The 25687-nt window shown below is 40.0% G+C and overlaps 1 protein-coding gene across 1 annotated transcript in view; it reads right to left on the bottom strand.

Moving 5' to 3' along the window:
• phf2 (PHD finger protein 2) overlaps window positions 1-25687 on the bottom strand; it is a 101084-nt gene that overhangs the window by 41660 nt on the left and 33737 nt on the right. Inside the window, exons 2-4 of the mRNA XM_084317098.1 lie at window positions 24000-24085; window positions 18477-18591; window positions 14775-14935 (exon numbers count right to left, since the gene is read on the bottom strand). Of these exons, the coding sequence (XP_084173224.1) occupies window positions 14775-14935; window positions 18477-18591; window positions 24000-24085 (362 nt within the window). The remainder of the gene's footprint in view (window positions 1-14774; window positions 14936-18476; window positions 18592-23999; window positions 24086-25687) is intronic.

Genomic DNA, 25687 nt, shown 5'->3' with positions numbered 1-25687 from the left:
TACATGCAGTTAAATACATAAATACATAATTACAAGACCACAATATCAAAGTCTTGTAATTATGTATTTAACATACATTTTTAAATATTTAAATATCGGATTTAAAAAAAATAAAAATTATTTTATAATAAATAAAATAAGAAATAACAATTCAGTAGGCTACATTTATATCTATGTGTTAATTTGTTACATTTAGTTTCACTAAGTTAGGAAAGTGATGTTTTAAGTCGAGCCTGATGTTGCCTTGTTGCACAAAACAATGATCCCAGTCTCTTCCACACAGTGACAGTGAGGCATACAGTTTATTAATTGAACAATGGGTATTTACATTTACATTTAGTCATTTAGCTGAACGCTTTTATCCAAAGCCACTTACAAGTTCTGTAGGACAAGTCATCAGGAAGAGCACAACTCTATCAGCTGAGTAACAATGTTCATCAAAGTGTTGAGTGCTACAGTGTAGGTTAGTTTATTAGGACAAGTGCAGGACAGTAAGGTTAGTTAGGGTTAGATTTTAATTTGTAAATAATATTTTTTTTCATTTCAGATAATGGTATGGGTATCGGATCGGTACTCGGTATCGGCCGATACCCAAAGCCAGGTATCGGTATCGGGATTGAAAAAGTCGGATCGGTGCATCCCTAAAATAAACCATAACACATCAAGTAGTAAACAAAAATGAGAGAAATAAAATATACGGCTGAACAGATAAAGAGAGATTTTTTTATAAATTTGTTTACTTGAATTCAACGCAATCTATTGATAAAAATGATCTAAGCTGAGATAAGATATTCCTTTATTGATCCCCTTGGGGTAATTCAAGTGCCATAGCAGCGTGGGGGAGGGGGAGGGGAGGTACAGGTATGGATGGGCAGGGTGATAGTAGAAATACATAAAAAAAATATAAACAGTGTAAACAATATAATTAACTCTGAATATAAAAATATGAGAAAAATAAACAAGGTGTAGATGGTGAATTATATTATATGTTACAATAAATATAGGTAATAATAAAGAATTTGAATCTGAATATATACTATGAGTAAGAGTAAAAGTAACCCGTATACACAAGGTGCAGTATACACAAGGTACACTAACTGGCATGCTGTACGTCATATGTTGTAGTCCGTGCAGGTTTTGGTGGTTAAGAGTCAGACACACTTAGTGGTCAGACAAGAGGAATAACTACATTTGAGTCACACATACACAAGAAAACACCTGTTAATAATATACATTTACATTTAGTAATTTAGCTGAACACTTTTATCCAAAGCGACTTACAAGTTCTGTAGGACAAGTCAGCAGGAAGGGAACAACTCTATCAGCTGAGTAACAATGTCATTTAATGTAATAATATGAACACAAGAGGTTGAGTAACTAGTGAAACTAAACAGTGTAAACAAGGTGCCTTCGCTACTGAGGGCGGTGTGTGGCTTTCAAAGCTTCAGAAGACAGAGCGGTGGCGCCCCCTACTGGACGAGACACGCTAGTTACATCACTGTCTGACTCGCTTTGAAATAAAATCACCAAAGGAGCCAGAAACGATGATTTATTAACAAACAAATCAAATAAAGCACTGGTAAAATATGTAATCATGCACTGAAAAAAAAAACGCAACACTTGCTTATGTTGACACAGCGTGAAATAAATACATGTTTGAGTGCAGCACTTGGAAGAGGATGGAAACGCTCGAGATCACAGGTTCAACCGCTGGTTTCAAGATTCAAGATTCAAGAGTTTTATCTGTCACATACATACCAGGGCATACAGTGAAATGCGGGTAGCCATGCCCGCTTCGATTGAGCAATAATATTAATAATAAAGTAGACATAAAAAAAACAGGTAATAAAATAGACATAAAAAGGGCATGATAAAATAGACATGCTAAATTCCTGAGATTGTTAGCTACGGATTTAAGGCACTGGGTCCTATATGTACACTACTATACGATATACAGTTTTCACTCTATATCCCTATGCTATACTTGCTATATCTAAACTAATACTATACAAGAACCACATCGGTTCTTTCCTTAAAGTGACCTTTATTTTTCTCGTTTTGAAGCAGCCTCACATCAAAGTCAAAGTCAAAGTTATGTTTATTGTCATTTTTCCATTGACATGTAAGTACGTGATACAGTACTCGGGTCTCGGTTATAGCCATTTGATACTAGATAATATATACTAAATAAATAAATACTGATCCTCATGACAGACATACAAACTGATTCAATAAAGATCCAGTAAAAAAAGAATCGATTCAAAGTGAATTGATTCAATAGCAAACTAATCCATTTCAATAAAAAACCTAGTCTAATTCAGTAAAAACTGATTTAATTCAATAAGACTAATGTGATTCACTGATTACAAGATTAAAAGAGATGTGCCATAAAGTGCTACAGTGCAGTGTGCAGAGGAGTGTGAGCTGTGATGAACTGTTCAGTCGTCTCACAGCATCCGGGAAGAAGCTATTCTTCAGCCTGGTGGTTCTTGCCTGGATGCGTCTAGTTTTTTACCAACGGATTTCCAGTTCCGCGTTCTGCGATCTGATTGGCCACTGACGTTTCTGGTGCGATCTGATTGGCCACTGACGTTTCTGGTCATGTGACATGTGCGCCCAATCGCGTGACTCGCCCATTTCCGCCTCTAACAGCCTGCAAACTACCTAACGCCTAGTTTATCACTGGTTAAGCTTAGGCGACTCTTTCGAAGTTGGTTAAGGTTAGAGTTTGGAATCAGGGCTGGCGTTCTATCACCATGCTCTAAGACAAACTCTAACCTTACCAACTTCGAAAGAGTGCCTAAGCTTAACCGGTGATAGAAACAGGCGTCACACGTTTGGCGCGACCAGAAACGTCAGTGGCCAATCAGATCGCAGAATGCGAACGCGGAACTGGAAATCCGTTAGTAAAAGTAATCCGGCTGCCCGGATGCTGCGCAGCCTCATGCCATTACTGTACTGTTACTGCACACTGGTGCAAGAAAGTGGAGGTCAACATTTTCCTACCAGCTAATCTACCGTCTTGTCCAGCCAGCCATGTACAGCGCTAAGCTAACAAACTGAAACAGTACGCAGTGGAGATGGTAGATCATGCAGCGCTAATCTGAAGGTTGCCGGTTCATTCCCGGGCAGCGTGTCGAAGTGTCCTTGAGCAAGACACTTAACCCCTAACTGCTCCAGATGAGCAGGTCGGCACCTTGCAACCTCCCCCGTCGGTGTGTGAATTTGGATGATGCAATTATCAAATTGAAAAAAAAAAAATCGCAATTATTTATTATTATAATTTTTTTTGTTTTTACCAGGAAGTCCCATTGAGATACAAGATCGGTTTGGGAGAGGGAGGTAAGGGGTTTTAGATTGTGTGTTGTGAAGTTTAGACTTCAGAGAGGGAGAGTCAAGTACAGAAAAAAAGGTACCGTTGGGTACCGGTATTGATTCCCAGGTAAAAAGAAAAATTTTCAGGCTCGGTGTCCTGAAAAGACCCACCGCGTAGGCCAGATGCAAGCCACATTTTACAATAAACCTCTGTGGGGCTGCTTAAATCTTTTTAAATATTATAATCACAAATTTTATCGCAATCGCAATATCTGTCCGAAAAATCGCAATTAGATTATTTCCCAAAATCGTGCAGCCCTAGAGTGAATGGATGAAGGTGAGGCGTGAGTTGTAAAGTGCTTTGGATAAAAGCTCTATATAAATGCACCATTTACCACGTCACAGTTTTGGGGGGAAAAATGTGAACTTCATACATTGTTAGTTTATAACGTTTCCAGTGGTAGAAGAAGTACACAGTTCCTTATTACTGAAGTAAACGTAGAAATACCCAGATAAATGAGTACTCTGGTAAAAGTAAAAGTCTCTGATTAAAGGTTATGTTACTTAAAGTGGTATGTGGTCCAGTTATGCTGCTCTGATTAAAGGTTGTGTTAAAGTGGTATGTGGTCCAGTTATGCTGCTCTGATTAAAGGTTGTGTTAAAGTGGTATGTGGTCCAGTTCTGCTGCTCTGATTAAAGGCTGTGTTAAAGTGGTATGTGGTCCAGTTATGCTGCTCTGATTAAAGGTTGTGTTAAAGTGGTATGTGGTCCAGTTCTGCTGCTCTGATTAAAGGTTGTGTTAAAGTGGTATGTGGTCCAGTTCTGCTGCTCTGATTAAAGGTTGTGTTAAAGTGGTATGTGGTCCAGTTACAGTTATGCTGCTCTGATTAAAGGTTATGTTACTTAAAGTGGTATGTGGTCCAGTTATGCTGCTCTGATTAAAGGTTGTGTTAAAGTGGTATGTGGTCCAGTTATGCTGCTCTGATTAAAGGTTGTGTTAAAGTGGTATGTGGTCCAGTTATGCTGCTCTGATTACGTCCTCTTGACAGGCTTCAAATGTGAAAATATATAATCTCTTCATACATTTCTGCCAGGTGCAAAATATAATTCTTCAAAGGAACTAGTAACTGATGGGTTTAGATAAATGTAGTGGAGTAAAAAGTGCAATATTTCCATTGAAATGTAGTGGAGTAAAAGTATAACGTTCCCTAAAATGTACAAGTAGCTAGAAATTGTACTTAAGTACAGTACTTTAGTAAAAATACTTAGTTACTTTCCACCACTGTTAGTTTCCACCCTAAAGTAAAGTAGAGAACAGATTCCTGGGCACCGCTCTGCGTCTGAAGGCGGGATATATAACAAAGGCTGAGCTGCCAGAACTGATCACAGCAGTGAGTGACACTCCGTATCCATGACAACAAAACCATGGCAGACAACCATGAGACAGATTAAAATCAGGCAACGTCAAAATAAATGTTTTCGTTTATAAAAAAAAAAAAAAAACGTTTTATCAAATGTGACATGATTATTTTACTTGTGGATATGAATTCATTTTGAATGATCCCTTTTTTTATTTCTAGTGCTTCCATTAAAATGTATTTAGTCTGGAAGGATCATCGAGAACAAGCTCATTTACTGTAACGTTGAGAAATACAGCACATATTAAATATAAAAAAAAAACATATATATAGAAAGTCAATCAATTAAACATCAATTAAACATTTTAAATAATGAATTACACAACAACTGCAGATCTAAACTGACCAATAGATAGTGAATTGAGAGTTTTAACGTGCGAAGCTGCGATGGGGGGGGGGGGGGGGGGGGGGGGCTCTCTGAACCATGAAACGGGTTAATTACTCAAATCTTCAAACACCACAGCTTCAAACCTTCGAAGCTTCAAACACCACAGCTTCAAACCTTCGAAGCTTCAAACACCACAGCTTCAAACCCTCGAAGCTTCAAACACCACAGCTTCAAACCTTCGAAGCTTCAAACACCACAGCTTCAAACCCTCGAAGCTTCAAACACCACAGCTTCAAACCCTCGAAGCTTCAAACACCACAGCTTCAAACCTTCGAAGCTTCAAACACCACAGCTTCAAACCCTCGAAGCTTCAAACACCACAGCTTCAAACCCTCGAAGCTTCAAACACCACAGCTTCAAACCCTCGAAGCTTCAAACACCACAGCTTCAAACCCTCGAAGCTTCAAACACCACAGCTTCAAACCCTCAAAGCTTCAAACCCTCGAAGCTTCAAACGCCACATCGACATCAGCTGTTCGGGGGGACTCTGACAGACTGCATTACTGCACAGAGGTATGGGGTAACACATACAAAACAACCATAAATACATTAACTATCCTACAAAAAATAGCAATAAGAGTAATAAACAATGCAGGATATCGGGAACACACACACACACTGTTTCTACAATCACACATTTAGAAGTTCATTGATATGGTAAACTTTAAAACTCTGCAAGTTATGTACAAAGCTAGAAATAATCAATTACCGGTAAATGTAAGAAGCAAATTTCTGGATAAAGAGGGGGGGGGGATACAACCTCAGAGGACCATTGAACTTCAAAAAACCTGTGATGAAAACCAACCTGAAAATAATGTGTATCTCCTCTTACGGAGCCACTCTGTGGAATGGGCTAGAGGATGAACTAAAATATTGTGAAAACATAAATCAATTCAAATCTAGACAAAAAAAATCTACAGAAGGGCAGAAGAGCTTTAATTGCATATACAATTTTTTTTTTAAATACCTATGATACTGTACTGTGCGCTATATCATATCACATTATATAATCATATTATAGTTCATTTGTATATTATATTGAACTATATTTGCAGTGTATGCTATTATATTATGGTACTATATTATATTGTATATATCATGTACTATATATCTCACATCACATTATGTATGTGCTGTATACACTATTATGTACTATATGCTATTATATACTGCGGGTATACTATACTGTGATGTGTACTGTAATGTGTACTATATGTGTGTACTGTAATGTGTACTATATGTATCTACTATGTATGTATGTAAATGAAAAAAATATATATATAATAATAATGAAACGTAAGTCTTCAGGGGTAGGGCCCGACAAGCCTAGTGCTTCTCCCTTCAGCCCTTTTCGGACAATTGGACAATGCTGCAATAGCAGCTGGTAAAACTTTGGTGATTTATAGAATGACCGGTGTTATGTGTCCAAAGCCCGAAATAAAAAATAACTGAACTGAACTGAACTGAACAGACAGCGCTGGGACGTGTAACTTGCAGGATCGCGAGCTCCGTCACACATTTATCTATTGTCAACAAGACCATAAATCTCCTCCGTGAGCCGCACTGTGCCGAGTTGCATGACTTAGATTCATAAAAGCTCTCCGGGGTTCATTAACCCTTTCACTACCAGGTTAACCTTTCACTACCACACTACAGATTAACCGTCTGTAGTGTGGTAGTGAAAGGGTTAACCTTCTGTAGTGTGGTTGTGAAAGGGTTAACCATTTGTCGTGTGTGGCAGTGAACGGATTAACCTTCTGTGTTGTCGCAGTGAAAGGGTTAACCCTTTGGTAGTGTGGTAGTGAAAGGGTTAATCATTTTCTCAAATTAGCCTCATAGGCGGTTTGGCGAAACGTGTTTTTACAGTTTCCCCCCCAATTGCTTACGCACTAAGATTAGAACTTCAGCAATCACTGTAGTATTAATATGTACAGTCAGTGATACAGGTATAAAGACAGTAAGTGGACAGAGAATACACATTTCTAAACAGAGAGAATACACATTTCTAAACAGAGTATACACATTTCTAAACAGAGAGAATACACATTTCTAAACAGAGAGAATACACATTTCTAAACAGAGAATACACATTTCTAAACAGAGAATACACATTTCTAAACAGAGAATACACATTCCTAAATAGAGAATACACATTTCTAAATAGAGAATACACATTTCTAAACAGAGAGAATACACAATTATAAACAGAGAATACACAATTATAAACAGAGAGAATACACAAGTGGACAGAGAATACACATTTCTAAACAGAGAGAATACACATTTCTAAACAGAGTATACACATTTCTAAACAGAGAGAATACACATTTCTAAACAGAGAGAATACACATTTCTAAACAGAGTATACACATTTCTAAACAGAGAGAATACACATTTCTAAACAGAGTATACACATTTCTAAACAGAGAATACACATTTCTAAACAGAGTCTACACATTTCTAAACAGAGAATACACATTTCTAAACAGAGAATACACATTTCTAAACAGAGAATACACATTCCTAAATAGAGAATACACATTTCTAAATAGAGAATACACATTTCTAAACAGAGAGAATACACAATTATAAACAGAGAATACACATTTCTAAACAGAGAATACACATTTGTAAATTTAGAAATGTGTAGACTCTGTTTAGAAATGTGTATTCTCTGTTTAGAAATGTGTATTCTCTCTGTTTAGAAATGTGTATTCTCTATTTAGAAATGTGTATTCTCTATTTAGAAATGTGTATTCTGTGTTTAGAAATGTGTATTCTCTCTGTTTAGAAATGTGTATTCTGTGTTTAGAAATGTGTAGACTCTGTTTAGAAATGTGTATTCTCTGTTTAGAAATGTGTATACTCTGTTTAGAAATGTGTATTCTCTGTTTAGAAATGTGTATTCTCTGTTTAGAAATGTGTATTATTGGTTTCTAGTCTACACATCTGTTTTCTCCCTCAACTGACCACAGGGGGGCGACATAGTATTGCATTTGTGTGCGTGTGTATATTTGTATACATTTGAGTAAACGTACATTAAATGGTAAATGGCTGCCTTTATATAGCGCTTTTATCCAAAGTGCTTTACAATTTGTTCCTCACATTTTACCCATTCACTCACACATTCACACACTGAGGCGACCATGCAAGGTGCCAACCTGCTCATCGGGAGCAATTAGGGGTTAAGTGTCTTGCTCAAGGACACTTCGACAGGCTGCCTGGGAGGAGAGGGAATCGAACCGGGAACCTCCGGTTTACCAGACGACTGCTCTACCTCCTGAGCCACTGTAACAATCTTTTACAACCGGCTACAATTGTACACTGAACACTGAAAATGCAAAAGGCGTAATCCTAGTGATAAGATATTCACAGTGGTGTTGTGTGTTCCTGGATCGGGGTGTTCCTGGCTGGTACAGTATATGCATATGGCAAGTCAGCAGGAAGGGTACAACTGTTTCAGCTGAGTAACAATGTTCATCAAACAGTGTTGAAACGTGGGCGCTGCAGTGTTGAGTGCAGAGTAGTAGAGAGAGAGACATAGTGGAGGAGTGCACGATAGTAGAAGACAGCTCGTTGCACCGTTGTGGAGCGAGGACAGAGAATAGGCGGCTTCTCTTTGATGACCCTCCCGGAGCTCGGATAGGAGTGGGTCTGAGGCGGCCCGAGGATGTAGATGTACGTCGTTTACATTTAGTCATTTAACTGAGGCTGCCAGCCAAAGTGTACAACAGGTCAGAGGCAGAGGTACAACTAGGGATGCACCGATCCAACTTTTTCAGTCCCGATACCGATACCTGGGTTTGGGTCCCGATACCGATACAGATCCGATACTCATTGTTCAAACTTTTTTTCTCCAAAAAGTTAAAAATAAAAATAAAGAAAATTCAATTTATTTTTTAAATGTATATTAAAATATATTTTGTTTTTAAGAATTGTAAAGGATCACAAGTGTGTTTTTGATTTGTTGTAAACAAAGGCAGAAAATAAACTTCATTCATTCAATTAATAAACTGTACGCCTCACTGTCACTGTGTGTAAGAGACTGGGATCATTCTTTTGTGCAACAAGGCAACATCAGGCTTGACTTAAAACATCACTTTCCTAACTTAGTGAAACTAAATGTAACAAATTAACACATAGATATGAATGTACTGAATTGTTATTTCTTATTTTATTTATTATTATAATATTTAAAAAATTATAATAATAATCCGATATATATATTTTTTTTCTACCAATACCTGATCCAGCTATTTTAGTGATATCGGCGGCCGATACCGATAATACCAATATCGGATCGGTGCGTCCCTAGGTACAACAGGTCCAGACACCTCTCTACTAGGGGTGGGACGATACATCGATCCAGATCGATACATCGATGTAATTATCAACAATCGAATCGGATCAATGCGATGTAATAAGATCGATTCATATCGATACTCTTATTTTGAAAATCCTGTGGCGAGTCTCATATCCGCCCAAGAACAACAGCAGTAGCTCTGTGTGTGTTGATGTTACAGCATAGCATTCTCCCTTTCTGTGTGTGTGTGTGCGCGCGCGTCTTTGGAAAGACCAGATGAGGTCAGAGGAGTTTGATGTTTAAATGTTATTTAAAGATAAACAATATAATACATAATAAATGTAGGCCTATACATGATCATGCAACATCAACAAATTGTTGTAGGAACGGTTTGGGAGAGGGAGGTTGTGAGTTTTGAGTTCCAAAAAATGTAGCTTAAAGTTTAAAGCTCAATATATAAAAACGTGGCACTTTACAGTGAACAGGAGGTCTATTTGTATTAAAAACAATAGATTGATTTTCCTTTAAATGTCTGGAAGAGCTCAAAAATACAAATGTCAAATGATATTTTCATTACCTTTTTTTTGTTGATCTAAATGTTACTGATTGTGTTAAATGGGCATATGATATCATCTCATATCGATCGCAGGCACCTGAATCTAATCGTATCGTATTGTATCGTGAGAGACTTTGTGATATCGGCAAATATCGTATCGTTGTCCAAAGAATCGATATCGTATCGTATCATGATGAAACTGGTGATTCCCACCCCTACTCTCTACGTGGCGTCGTTCCTCTACGCGTGCTGACGTGATGGCACGCGTGTCATTTTGATGCGGAAAGAACACTTTTGGAAGAAGATAAAACAGTTCTGAATTGTTCTCGCTAGAGATTTGGAGTTTTGAATTTTGTGTTTAGCAGTTTTGTGTTTATGGAGTTTTGAGAATAATGAGCCAAAGATTGAGAAGACGTGTGTAAACAACTGTGGAAGAACTGTAATTTAAGTTAAGTCTGTTGGACGTAGGAGGGATCTGACCTCAGACCAGAGGAGATTAGACTGTGAGGGGAATACAGGGGAGGAGATTCTCAGATCTGACCTCAGACCAGAGGAGATTAGACTGATAGTTTTGAAGGCAGAGACCTGAAGGTACACTATGTTGATGTTGTCAAATTGATTGACTGTTGTTGTTGTTGTTGTTGTTGTTGTTGTTGTTGTTGTTGTTGGACATCCCCCTGGACATCATTCTGTTTATTTTTCTCATATTTTTATATTCAGAGTTAATTATATTGTTTACACTGTTTATTGTTCTCATATTTCTATATTCAGAGTTAATTATATTGTTTACACCGTTTATTGTTCTCATATTTCTATATTCAGAGTTAATTATATTGTTTACACTGTTTATGTTTCTCGTATTTCTATATTCAGAGTTAATTATATTGTTTACACTATTTATGTTTCTCGTATTTTTATACTCAGATCAAATAGTATTGCCTATATTTATGTCTTTCTACTATTACACTGCCAATACCTCCCCCATGCTGAATTTCCCCAAGGGGATCAATAAAGGAATATCTTATCTTATCAACAGAATCAAACCATTTCAGGTATCCAATCAGCTTCTCTGAAGAGACTGCGTCATCTACTCAGGTTGCTCTTGATTGGCCCATCAGTCAGTCTGTCAGTTGTCAGTAGTTGTAAAGCATTGCAGCAAGTTAGTCCACAAACAAGTAATGAAACTAGTTTGCTACAATTTAGTTAACTTAGACTTAACTTAACTTTAGACACTCCTGACATTAATGTTTCACAAATAAGCTTTCTTTCCTGACTTAATTTAACATTATTGTACTAGATCTTTAAATGGTAAATGGCTGCATTTATATAACAGCTTTTATCCAAAGCGCTTTACAATTTGTTCCTCACATTTGACCCATTCACTCACACATTCACACACTGACGGCAGAGGCGACCATGCAAGGTGCCAACCGGCTCATCAGGAGCTGTTAGGGGTTAAGTGTCTTGCTCAAGGACACTTCGAAACGCTGCCCGAGAGCAGGAATCGAACCGGGAACTTCCAGATTACCAGACGACTGCTCTACCTCCTGAGCCCCCTCTTTAACTACTACCCAGCCTCTGGAAACCAGAGATACCTATCTATATTAGGGGTTAAGTGCCTTGCTCAAGGACCATTCTGGAGTTTCTTTTAGCATCTAAACATATATTGACGGCATGTTCTCGAAGAATTTGGCTTGACTTTTTTATTTTTAACGGCCCGATCATAACTAGAAATACAGGTCTGTTTTACTCCGAAAGTTGACAAAAATACCTATGCAAACTAATCTTTTATAGCCTCAAAGTCATGTCAAGCTGCCAGGCTGCCAAGCCTAGTATCAAAGCTGGCAAAATATATTTCAAGTAGGGCTGGGCGATATGGCCTCTAAATGATATTGCGATGTTTTCTGGCCATATCACGATACACGATATATATCGCGATATTTTGACATTTCCTCTAAAGCACTTAAAAATGCTTGATTTAACCCTTTGATGCATACAGTCACGCCAATATGATGATTATAATAAGTCCCTGCAACATATGTTTGCATTATTAAACCATGAAGATGCTTTAAAAAATTATTAAATGGGCGCCCCAGTGGCGAACCACATAACACGCTGGGTCGCGACACGGCCGACCCGGGTTAGATTCCCGGACCCGTCGTTATTTGCCGAATGTCTTCCCCCCACTCTGTCTCCCGTTCCTCCTCTCTCTCTCTCTACTGGACTGCTCAGTAGTAAAAAGCGATAAACGCTAAAAAATTAATCTTAAAAAAAAAAAAAAATCATAATTAAATAAAAATGTACTAAGAGTATAGTCTACTGACACACTAATAAAAAAATTATTTACATCTAAGACAATTTATATAAAAACTCTTTGGTGCCTAAGACTTTTACACAGTACTGTGTTTTTTATCCACTTTATCCAAACACACACACACACACACACATATATATATATACACACACACACTACTGTGAGAAAATAATAATCACACACAAAGGGATAATGGCTTATAGCAGACTTAATGATTTTAGAATATTTCAGATAATGAAATTAAATGTTTATATCATCAACTATCCAGTTAGTATTTATACTGTAACGTTTGGCTACTTTAAATCATTGAATGTAGAGAGAGAGAGAGAGAGAGAGAGAGAGAGAGAGAGAGAGAGCGAGAGAGCGAGAGAACATGCAAGAGAGCCAGCCCCCCCCCCCCCCCCCCCCCGCTCGGGTTTTGTTCTAGGTTTGCGTTTTGAGCGTATAAGCTGCCGTAGGTGATGATGTCACACTCGAATGTCAACACAGGAAGAGTTTAACACACGGAGATGGAACTGGATGCCCAATATAAAGAAACGAATAACCAATAAATATGAAGCTATGTTTAAACCTCTGTTGTCAAGCGTCGTCAATATAACCCACCCCCTTTCCTCACGAATGGAACTAGTGTCGTGGAGTCCGCTTTGAGCGTTTCCAGGGTTAGCAGCTAACGCTAGTTAGCTTAGCCTAGTCATGGGATAAGTTAGCAGCTAACATTAGCCCATTGCTCGCCTCAATTAAATTGCATGTCATTAACACTTTAACTGCCGGAAGACGCTTTTAGGCGTCCTTCCCCGCCATGCTCAAGTTGCCGAGGATGCCGTAACTCGTCTTTGATATCAATATTTCAAAAATCTGTGATCGAAATCATATTTTCTTTCCGGAGCCCTGAGATGTACTGGTGAGCTCCCATCAACTGTCTAACGGTTCGAGAGCGCCATCTGGTGGCCGATCGGCAGATCGGCCAAGAGGGAGGGGCGCGCCAAACAGGAAGTGCTCATCCATATGTGCTCCGGGCACTCGCGATCGGTAGCCGGACTCCATCTCAACACATGAGCTAAACCAATCAGAGAGGGTCTTCGCTGTACGCGGGCTAGCCAATCAGAGAGCATCTTCGCAAACTGCGGCTATGGAAAAAAATCACGTGACTGAGATACCCATGTTACTGACCAGGCAGACACTCTATATCAGTGATGGCTGTTTACTGCAGAGCAGAGGGACTGGGAGACCCATGTTACTGACCAGACACTCTATATCAGTGATGGCTGTTTACTGCAGAGCGGAGGGACTGGGAGCCCGATGTTACTGACCAGACACTCTATATCAGTGATGGCTGTTTACTGCAGAGCGGAGGGACTGGGAGACCCATGTTACTGACCAGACACTCTATATCAGTGATGGCTGTTTACTGCAGAGCGGAGGGACTGGGAGACCCATGTTACTGACCAGACACACTATATCAGTGATGACTGTTAGAATGTAGAGCTATCTTAACACATATTTTAACAAGATAATTCCACTTACAGCACCTTTAACTAATTGGACGCCACTCACGAATAAAGTCGGGTTAACTTGCCGACGCTTGAGAGCTAAACCCGTTATTTCTTTTATTCGATATTCCCATTCATAATCCATCGAGGGAGCCTGTGTTATCATTGGGAATGAGTCTGAGATCGCAAACGTCCAATGCCGCCACCTGCCGCCTTGTGGCAGGTATTGCACATCCTTTGAAACTCTCTGGCTTGGGCTGTGTGTCGATCTAAAAAGTCCGGACCGGGTTTTCCTTGTCGGGCAGGACAAGTGTTTATAACGCATGGATTGAGGAGAATCAAGCACTCCCGGTTCATGTTCTTTGGTGGATTATGTTGGCAACATGATCAACATCAATACTTGGAATGGCGATCAGATAATTGGAATATTATTTTTGCAGTACATCCTAGTCAAGGTAAGGGCTATATGGTATCAATCTTGCGTTGATCCAAGAATCCCTTCCCCGCGATCCGAACGTATGTGTGTAGTGTGTGTGTATAACGTATTCCGTTGGTGACGATCAAACCATAGAAAAACGATCCCCCACCCTTTCATGCATTCATGATGAAACATAATACCGATAATATAGCGTTGATTTTAGATTGATTGTTGATACAGGCGAGAAACGCCATGGTTTTTAGTGAAATGCACGTATTGCTGCATAGCATCGTTTTCTGGGACTAGACAGGATTACTCTAAAACTATACTCATAATCACCACGGTATAAACGGGAATGTATGGATGCATTTCTTTTATTTTTTTCACAAATTGAACGATAGATACTCGATGTCAAATGGGCAATAGTATTATATCCATAGCTATGATATATAATATAGTTGAGCCCTGCAAACACCGCCATGTATTCCTATTCTTTAAAGCGCTGGCCTTCTTAACACACGGTAAACAGCGACCTCTGGCACTGATTAAAGTTAAAGTAGTCGACTACGTACCAACATAGTTCTCCACGTCGCTGATGTAGAAGGTGGGCGCCGGCATGGATATCCCGAGGCCGTCTTTCTTTAGGACCATGATGGGCTCGTTGAAGCCGTTCTCCTCCAGGTAGTCCATCGAGAGCTGACTGCCGCTCAGCTTCACCACGACATCGTCGGAACTGGAACACGTGTGTGAAGGTAACATAAAAGTAGATTAGATTAGATCAAATTAGATTAGATGAGATTTGAGTAAGTACAGTGCAACAGATGTTTGGCATCAAACCAGAGTGCAAATCTACACTGTAAAAACTGGGATTTGGGTTAATTAATATTTATTAAATAATTATTAGTAACCTATACATAATAAAAAAAGACTATGAAATTTATTAGAAGGATAAACCCCTTGAGATATGCTATCTCGTTTTCGAGGGGGCAGTTTGAAATCGAATTAAGCTGAATAAAATGAATTTTAACCATTTATGAGTTGCATTTGACACAGTTTTGGTTGAATAAAATTAGCTGATAGTTTAAAAATGACCAGATGATGCTCAGATTTTACAGTGTAACAGTAAAGTGCAATAGTAATATACAATGTACAGGTGATTAAACTGGGTATAAAATACATAAATGAGTACTACTGGGTATATAGTGCGAGGAGGATGTATGTACAAAGTTGTAGTATTAAAAGTACCGTATGTACAGTGATACAGGTATAGACACTATGGTAGTGAATCACACTGGCCAGCAGCGTTGTTGTTTTGAAAATTATGACTAAAATCCTTTGATGTCATCAAAAGAATCGAGCCATTTCAGCTATCCAATTAGCTTCTCTGAAGAGACTGCATCATCTACTCAGGTTGCTCTTGATTGGCCCATCAGTCAGTCTGTCAGTTGTCAGTAGTTGTAAAGGATCTCAGCTAGTTGGTTCCCAAACAAGTAATTAAACTAGTTTAGCTACAATTTAATTAATGTTGTTGGTTCAGAATCAAGGGGATCAATAAAGGAATGTCGTCTCTTATCTAGAGGGGGCTTGACGTGTGTGCTTTTGTGTGTGCGCTCGCTAAGCCTTTCTCCGTGCATTATTTTTACCTCCGCCTGAGTAACGCCCCGGTTGATGACGGAGATGGTGGAATGTTGGTTCTGCTTAAATGGGTGTAAACGCGGGCTGGTTCGCCAGAGAGCACCAAGGTTCAGAGGGTTCAGAACGGAGCTGGAGCTTGAACCGGAGCCCTGGCGGTGTAAAAGGGCTATAAGAGGATTCTGAACTGCCGGGCAGGAGTACCCATAAATTATACTTAAGTGAAAGTATGGGTACCATCTCATAATCTTACTCAAGTAAAAGTCAGAGTATCTGGCTAAAAACACACTTGAGTAAAAGTAAAAAAGTTTCTACTATTAAATGTACTTAAGTACTAAAAAGTCAAAGTAAAAACTTTTTTTATTCCGGGGCAATGAAATGTTCCGTTTCGTTCCTCTTCATCACTTGTACTATCGTTTGTGGCCATTTTCTGTAGCTTGTCACTCTGACTGTCTATTCTTCTGATAGCAGGTGTTTAATCAAAGATCCCCGCTTTCTAGTCTTGCACAAGGACCAATCAGCATGGGTAGGGGCGGGTTAATTTTCCATTGATGGGGATTTGATTGGCTGTTTTTAAATAAAGTTCGGCTACAGGATTAGTAACGTTAGCGGTAGTTCGGCCAGAGAAACAAATATACTCATTAAAATAGTTGGACCTGCGAGATTTGTACTTTGTACTTTGTAGGTCTGCATTTTAAATGTGTGGAGTAAAAAGTATGTTTTTTTTCTCTGAAATGTAATTGAGTAAAAGTAGGGATGTCTGATATTATCGGCCGGTATTAGCATTAACACATTCCCCGCCAAAAACGAGTTTACTCGTTATTGGCCGCCAATCGAATAACGCCAATAACGAGTTTACTAGTTTTTGGGATCGTTATATCGTTTATTCACTATATCGATTCTTATTACATGGCGTTTTAACATTCGCCAAAATGCTTGATTGTGATTGGTCAATAGCGCTCGTCAGAGGTCCGTTATTACTCGATAACGGACCTCTGCCGAGCAATAATGACCGCTGTTCGCAATCAAGCCCACTGACACACACTGCAGCAGTGCAATCAGTCCACACACCTGCCGGCGATAATAATAACTTTATTTGGGTTGACAGCGGACGGAGCCACAGAACAACTGCGTCTGCATTTGATCTCGTCTTGTCGATGGTGTCAAATGAATTAGGTATATTGTTAGTAAGTTAGCCATGTAATAAGCGGGATAATGTATAGCTATACTCGGTCATTGTCACAAAATAATTGACCTTCACTACGTTTAAAACACCTCGGCGAGGCGCCTCGGTATTCTAAACTCTGTGTCGGTCAATTATTTTGCGACAATGACCTTGTAGCTATACATTATCCCCTACATAATTCATAGCTGCAGCCTCTGGTATAGTCTTCAGACCCTGTCTGAGCTGGCAGACGGTCAACACCGCCCTCTACTGCCAGGCGGAGCTATTGCATCTCATTGAAAATGGGCTTGTGTCTTTTAGGAGGCGATCTGAGCCGGACAAGCGGGGTTTAAATATTCAGGCGAGCCACTTCTATACAACGATGGCATCAGGTAACTCCGCCCGCCCGCCCGTCATTGTGAAACGGTCGGTAGTGTGGTGCGGACCTCCACAAGCATTATTTGGAATTGCGATAAGATATTTGGATTATCTCTTTTGCATTACATCAGATACAAGGTAAGAACATCATATATGAATTTGATCGTTGATCTGACATTTATTTCTACCCCGATCACAGCTATCTGTGTGGACCGTGTAACGCTGTTTACCGTTGGCTGCGGTGGGGGGGGGGGGGGGGAGCGCCCCGCTACGACGGTCATTTCATGTATGGACGAGGAGACATAATAGTGATAATCTAGCGTTGATTTCAGGATGATTAGATAATCAGCCGAAAAATTACAACATGATGACTGGATTACAGTAAAATGCATTTTTCTAGCCTTTTCCTGGAATTACTGAAAAACACCCAAACCATACTCTATTCAAAACGGTATAAAACGGAAATATACGAATGAAAAAACAATCTGTCTCTGCAATGTTGACTAGAAGCAGCTCACTGAGACCCGACGGCGTTATTACACCCATAGATATAATATAAGATATATTTTAAGCACTCGCAAATGTCACAGTCTAAAACTATATCCATTGAATAAAGACCTGGCAATGAATGGGGTATCAGAGCCCCCCTGCTGTGGCGGTAAATGTGTTCAAATGTAATATCGGAAATTATCGGTTTTAAAAAATTTACATTTATTTAACCTTTATTTAACCAGGCAAGCAAGTAAGAACAAATTTATTGTCAAAAGTATGCATAATGTTGTGTTAATTCCACGACAAGAGATATGTAATGTCAATTACCTGAAATAATTGTTTTGGGGGGGAAACCCTGCATATATCTGTATCGGTTGACATCGGTATCGGAAATTAAGAGTTGGACAATGTCGGTATATCGGATATCGGTAAAAAAAAAAGCCAATATCGAACATCCCTAAGTAAAAGTACAAGTATACAAACCTAATAATACTCGAGTAAAGTACAAATCCACCCAAAAACAGTACTTAAGCATTGTAACAAAGTACAATTACTCAAGTACTTTACACCCCCGCTGCGCGGGTCATCGGGTTGAAACGGCGGTTACCTTGGAAACGTCCGACTGCGCAGCTCCTTGATGAACACCTGGCTGCCGTTCTGCACCGCCTTGATGTCCGCACTCTGACCCGTGTCGTGTTTGTTCCCGCTCTTTTTCCTTTTGACTGACGAAACAAACAGGGAGTCGAAGAAATGATTACCGTCGACCATTTAACAATTAACAGTTTAACCCTTTGTCATAAGATAAGATAATCCTTTATTGATCCCCTAGGGGAAATTCGGGTGTCAAAGGAGCAGGAAGGGGGGGGGGGGGGTACAGGTGGGGGTGCATAGCTTCACAGTACAATACAATATAGCAATAAAAAATATAATAATAAAATAATAATAAATAAATAATAAATAATAATAAAGTAATATAAAAAGTAATATAAAGGTACAAACATGTGGCAGTGAAAGTAAGGGTTAACCTTGTGTCATGTGGCAGTGAAAGGGTTAACCATTGGTCGTGTGGCAGTGAAAGGGTTAACCTTCTGTATTGTCGCAGTGAAACAGTTAACCATTTGGTAGTGAAAGGGTTTTAATAACAATAATAATAAGAGTAATAACTACAGCACAGCCACGCACGTGAACACACAGCATATTATGGATATGTGCCATATCTGCAATAATAAGATTATAAGATTAGATTAAAAACGTATTGTCATCATACATACATCATACATTGTCATCAGCACAAGTACAGTACAACGTAAAAAAAGGTTTGCCGTCCAACCAGAGTGCAAATGTAACAGTAAAGTGCAACAGTAATATACAATGTACAGGTGATTAAACTGGGTATACATTTAAAATATATAAATGACTGAGTAATAGTGCTAATCAGATGTATGTACAGAGTTGTAGTCTTAATATGTACAGTGATACAGGTATTAAGACACTATGGTAGTACAGTAAGTCATACTGGCCAGCAGCGTAACTAGTAATAGTAAGGGCATTTTATCAGATATTTGACCGATCTGCAAACTAAATCCTTACCAATCAATTTCTTCACTAATGTGTTTGTAAAGGTGTGTAGTAAGATGTATTAAAAAGTTGAAGTTCAAATCCTGTATGTTTTTTTCGTAACAACTGCTCAAAGTTGAGGTACCAAATACCGATTTTCGAAAAATCTAAAATGTTCAGCTTGGCCTTGGGTAACTTGTGAGGGGTCAAACTAGGGGGGGTTCATGATTCTGAGTTGATTGCAATCATTTATTTTTCACTCAAATCATTCTTTTGTGGAAAAACGGCCACGCCCACCTTTCCCACTCGGCCCTCCCACAATACCTTTCCACTGCTAGCATAAAATGTTTTTGATTATTTTACCATTTGCCCTTTTAGGACTTATTATTGTTTAGTGGTAGTTGCTAGTTGGTTGGCATTCAGAGTGAGGAAGTTTAGAGTTAACATGCTGAAGCCATTTGCAACCTTCATTTGATCATGGACAGACTGCTTGTTATGATGTCAAGCAGCGCACACAGATCGACTTCCTCCCAATCATTGAAGGTGACCCTAATGACCTCAACACCATCTTCACCACTCTCAAAGAGTGCATGCGGCTCTCTGCAGACAGAGTCACTATAGTGACATTCGATCTTCCCATCTGGCTGTGGACATCATAAAACAGACAAATCTACCTATCATTCCGAGGTTGTGTGGATTTCACCTGCTGATGTCCTACCTTGGATCCATTGGAAACATCATGGAGGATTCTGGACTACTGGAGCTGATCCAGCTGATCTATCCAGGGAGTATAACAGCCAACCACATCTTGGATGGAGGATGTTTTGACAAGGCAATCCGTGCTCACCTCCTCATCGATGCAGCCATCTATCAGCACATCATGAAACATGCCTTCACCGAGGAGGAACTTGGTGAAATGAGGACTTTCATGGAGAAGGTAGCTGATGGGAAGATGGGAGCCAGACACACAGATCCAGGGGCGACAATGGCTTGGGAGGGAGCAGTCGTTTGGCAATCCGGAGGTTCCCGGTTCGATTCCTGCTCCTTCCGGGCAGCGTGCCGATGTGTCCTTGAGCAAGACACTTAACCCCTAATTGCTCCCGATGAGCAGGTTGGCACCTAGCATGGTTGCCTCCGCCGTCGGTGTGAATGTGTGAGTGAATGTGTGAGGCAATGGGTAAAATGTGAGTAACAAATTGTAAAGCGCTTTGGATAAAAGCGCTATATAAAAAAGCAGCCATTTACCATTTACCATCCAGTAGTGGCACTGGTTGAACAGCGGTTTGAAGAAACCTTCAAAAGACCTACTGAAGGAGGAAGAACGCCTGCTCTCTGGGTGCAGTACTACCACTACATGGTAGATGTGATCAAGGTCTTCATCAGAACTGAGCGGCTTGCAGATCACAACGGCCACCTGTGCTGCATTGTTAGCAGGATGCTGGACATCTTTGCGGCTGCAGGGCATCATCAATATGCCAAGGGTGCACGGCTGTACTGTCAACTCATCTCGAAACTTTGCCTGCTTACAAGGAGAGTGAAGGAGACATTCGAAAGTGTCACTGCCCATGGAAACCATCGAGCAGACATTGATGAAGGCAGCCAAGTCAGAAGGTGGACTGAGCAGAGGGAGGGTGAGACACAGTGATTCTGGTCACAAGTGCTGGGTGCTCACCCTCAGTCACTTCTCCAATGTCAACCCGCGCATGGAGTATCAAGAAACATGCTCCGCTCCACAGAGACCTTGGCAAAACACAGATGAAGAGAGATGCTGAAGCAATTGAACTTGCCCTCCAATGGTTTGAGGAGAACAACCCATGTGACCCCAATCGAGACAAGGAGTTGCTTGAGTCTTTCTCAACAGGATCATTCAGGAGCACAGGAGATGACCCAGTCAATGCTGAGAGAGATGCAGATCAAGCTGGATGGACAGTCGGTGACTTCGACCATGGAAGTGAAGTCAAAGGTACGAGCCCTGTCGTCACTCAGAAAGATTCCCAAGATCAACGAGAAGAAGATACACCTTGACTCACTCAAGTTGTTCAACCGACTGATAATTTTTGCCCAACGGGATATGAGAGTTGAGACAAGCTTGGAGTATGAGCTGACTGACTCCCTTCCCATTGTCCCTCTTCAGCAATAAAGCTCAGAAAATGAACAAGGTGAACAATGCAGGCTTTTCCAAGACTATAGCCTGAAGGAGTTAACTGATCCGCTTGACCTCACTAACCAATCCTGCTCCACTCTTGTAGTTGATGGCGGATGGCTTCTCTACATGGTAAAGTGGGAACAAGGTCAGACTTGGCAGGAGATTGCCAACATTTGAGCTACGTACAGTGTCTTGGCCGCCGCTCTCAGAAGATCATTGTGGTCTTTGATGGCTACAGCCGATCACCATAAGATCATGACCACATCCGGTGCACTAAGAAGCCATGCTGTGATCTCCAGATTCAACCGGATATGATACACTGGCCACCAAGAGCAAAGTTCCTGGACAACACCAATAACAAGAGTGAGCTAATCCACCTCCTCTCTTCAACATTCAGAAAACATAACATCACAGTGGAGCAGTGTGACAATGATGCTGACACTTCGATTGTGAGAGAGGCATTGGCCACTGCTACAGATGACTCTGTTGAGGTTAGTAGCATTTGTGTAGGTAGCCCATTTAATTTTTATAAAGTGCAATTACTTTGGAAACAAGTATTCACTCTCGAGTATTCAAACTTGAATAGTTTTATCTGGTTTTGTATAGTGCAACACGCTTTGCATATTTTGTTCTATTTTCAGGTGCGGGCAGAAGATGCAGATGTGCTGGTGATGCTAGTACACCATATTCCAAGCACCAACCATCCACTCTTCTTCACAACATCTAAGGGCTCTTATGATGTCAGAAGGATCCGCGAAGCTCTCTCTGAAAGAAAGAGATGCTTCCTGCTCTTTTGTCACACCTTCACTGGTTGTGATACGGTTTCTGCAATAGCTGGCCATGGGAAAACAACCTTATTTGACAGGTAATAATAATAATGTATTTTCTTTTCTATTTCACTTTATATTTGAAACAAATGATAAAGTGAATTTTTTTGCAGGTTCTGTGCAGGGGACATTGATGAACACATGGACATCTTCATTGACACACAAGCTACTAAGGATGCAGTGATACAGGCTGGTACTACCATCTTCCAGTACATTTACCATCATGCACTAGGTACTGCTTTGGGTGAAATTCGACACAACATGTTCTCACGGAAGGCAGCGGCAGGGCTGATCAAACCAGAAACTCTACCTCCAACAGAGGGTGCAGCTGCACAGCATTCTCTCCGTGCCTATCTCCAAACCCAGGACTGGATCCTTCTACAGAGTATGTCTCTGAACCCCAGTGACTATGGATGGACATTAGGTGTACATGTCTATGAGCCAGTCCCAACACTAGACCGCATGGCTCCTGAGGAGCTACTGCAGTTCACAAGCTGCAACTGTGACAGAGATTGCAGCAACCGGTGGTGCAGCTGCAAGAGGAATGGCGTTAAGTGCATCTCAGCATGTGGAGTCTGTAAAGGAATTTCATGCAAGAATTGTGGTCATGATGTTGGTGAGTCTGGAGAAGACTCAGAGATTGACTCCTGAAGTGATCAGCACTTGTAACTACTTGTAACTACAAATAAAGCTACGTTCGAATTTAAATATAAGAGTGGGCATGGCGTTTTTCAACCAAGGAATGATTTTAGTGAAAAATACATGATTGCAATCAACTCAGGATCATGAAAACCCCTAGTTTGACCCCTCACACGTTACCCAAGGCCAAACAGAACATTTTAGATTTTTCGAAAATCAGTATTCGGTACCTCAACTTTGAGCAGTTGTTACGAAAAAACATACAGGATTTGAACTTTAACTTTTTAATACATCTTACTACACACCTTTACAAACACATTAGTGAAGAAATTGATTGATAAAGATTTCGTTTGCAGATTTTCATATATTTCCCTTACTATAAGAGTAGGTAAGGGATATGTACCGATATAGTATCTACAGATGTGTAACAAGGATTATATACAGGTATGTACAGACAGATGACAGGTACATGCTATCATGTTATATGGGTTATAGGCAGGTTTACAAGTACTTATATAGAAGTATTATATGCAGGTATATTCAGACAGATATGGATATATATAAATGCTGTACATATAAATATATAAATATAAATATGCATACAGTATAGACAGCACTATTGTACATGCTATCATACAGAATGATATGGGTAGACTATAGTATGAGGTAGGTGTCTTGTCTTGTCTGATTATATGCAGGTATGTACAGACAGATATATAACTCTATATATCATATAGAGTTATAGGGGTTACATGCAGGTGTATAAGTACTAGGTATGTAGAAGGATTATATGCACGTATATTCAGACAGATATGGATAAATATACTGTATATGCTGTAAATATAATAAAATATATATATATCTGCAAACGTCTATAAAAGCAAACGTGCACACACACACACACACACACACACACACACACACACACACACGTTGACAGACAGTTGCTATGGAAACTTACATGTGGTTTTGCCCTGAGTCTTCTCGCAGTTGGGACAGTGGTAGATATCGATGTCCGGGGCGTCATCTTCATCCACCTCAACACAGCTGATAGATATAGAAAGAAAAAAAAGAGAAATAAGAGAAAATCATCAGATGAACTTGATCAAATAGTTGCGTTGTCTTTTGAGTAGGGCTGTCAACTTCTTTTGTCTTTTCTTTTTTATTATTATCTTTTCCCCCCCTCCTTTTTCCGATTTTTCTCCCATCCCACTGTTAGTCGTTATGCCAATTCCCAACCCCCCTTCCTGGTTGTTGCGCACTACCCCCTACTGTTGGTCCAGGAGGCCGGAGTCACATGCTTTCCTCCGACACATATGCAGCCAGCCGGCAGCCAGCTCACCGGGAGAGTGTAACGTGTGGAAGGTCACACTACCTCCCTCCAGATCCTACCCTCGCTGTGCAGGCGCCCCGACCGAACTGTAGGGCTCGCTGTCCACAACGCCCAGGACCCACCCATCAGCTTTCCCCACCCCCTAATACTGCCAATTGTGTTAGTATGAACGACCAGCCAAGCTGATAGCAACGCCGAGAGCTGGATTCGAACCCAGCATCTCCAGCGTTGATGGCGAGCGCCTTGCCCACTACACCACCTAGCCGCCAGGGCTGTCAAAGTTAATTCTTTAACTTTGGAGGTTAATTGAAATGATTTAAAGCGTTAAAATAAATTAATCTAGATTAATCTATGGAGTGAAAAATCTTCAATTTTAGCGCCGCGGATATAAGAAAGAGGTCTAGCTGAGTCAATGTTGATGGTTTTTGTTGAACATTTATATTTCACAGGAGAGAAACTGTATTCAAAGAAAGCTATTAAAATAGTCTTTGAATCTAAATATACTTTCTTTCTGTTGATTTTACACAAGTAAATATCTGTTACAAGCTTCGGTTTTAAGTAGAAAAATGCTATTTTTAATCTAGATGAATCTAGATTAATTACAGAAAATTGTGAGATTAATTAGTTAATTTTTTTTTTATCTATTGACAGCACTACTTTTGAGACAATGCATCGGTTTCACAGCACAGATGGCAGTTCAAGACCTAACAGCTACTCTGTAAGTGGCAGCTGACACACATCCACATTCCTTCCAGTGGGGGGCGCCGCTTCATCATACACAGAACTGGGAGTTTCCAAGGATGTTGTCTTTTTGTTTGGGGTGGGGTGGGGTGGGGGGGGGGGGGGGATGGGGGCACCGTGGGGTGAGTCAGATTTACTACACGGTCTCCTCTGTCGTCACTGGAGTCAAAGGGAGGAGGGGGTGGCGTCTGGAAACAGCTATTCATAACGCTTTTTTTTTTTACTTGATGGCATAAGAGTAGAACCTTGTTTATTGGAATCTGTCTGAAGTAGAGTTTGAGTTTCAAGTTTTGTTTTATTTGTCACGTATACGGTCCAATGTACATTACGGTGAAGTGCTTGGTTCCGCATGAGCCCCCTGAGATTGTGCTTCATACAGTAAAAAAGTAAAAAAGAAGAATAAAGTCCCAACACTATACAAATATACAAGATACGACTAAAGTACAGCCTAAAGTACAATGAAGTAAAAATGCAGACAATGAAAGAAAGAAAAAATAAGCTAAATAAGGTATGGATGTAGTGCAAATATTTTTGTAATAAATAGATACAAATAGATTGAGGATGTTTGAAACAGT

This window comes from Notolepis coatsorum (assembly GCF_963971535.1).
Source record: "Notolepis coatsorum genome assembly, chromosome: 6".
Classification (NCBI taxonomy): Eukaryota; Metazoa; Chordata; class Actinopteri; order Aulopiformes; family Paralepididae; genus Notolepis; species Notolepis coatsorum.
Note: the sequence above shows the minus strand (reverse complement) of the source record. Positions and strands in the feature narration are given on the sequence as shown.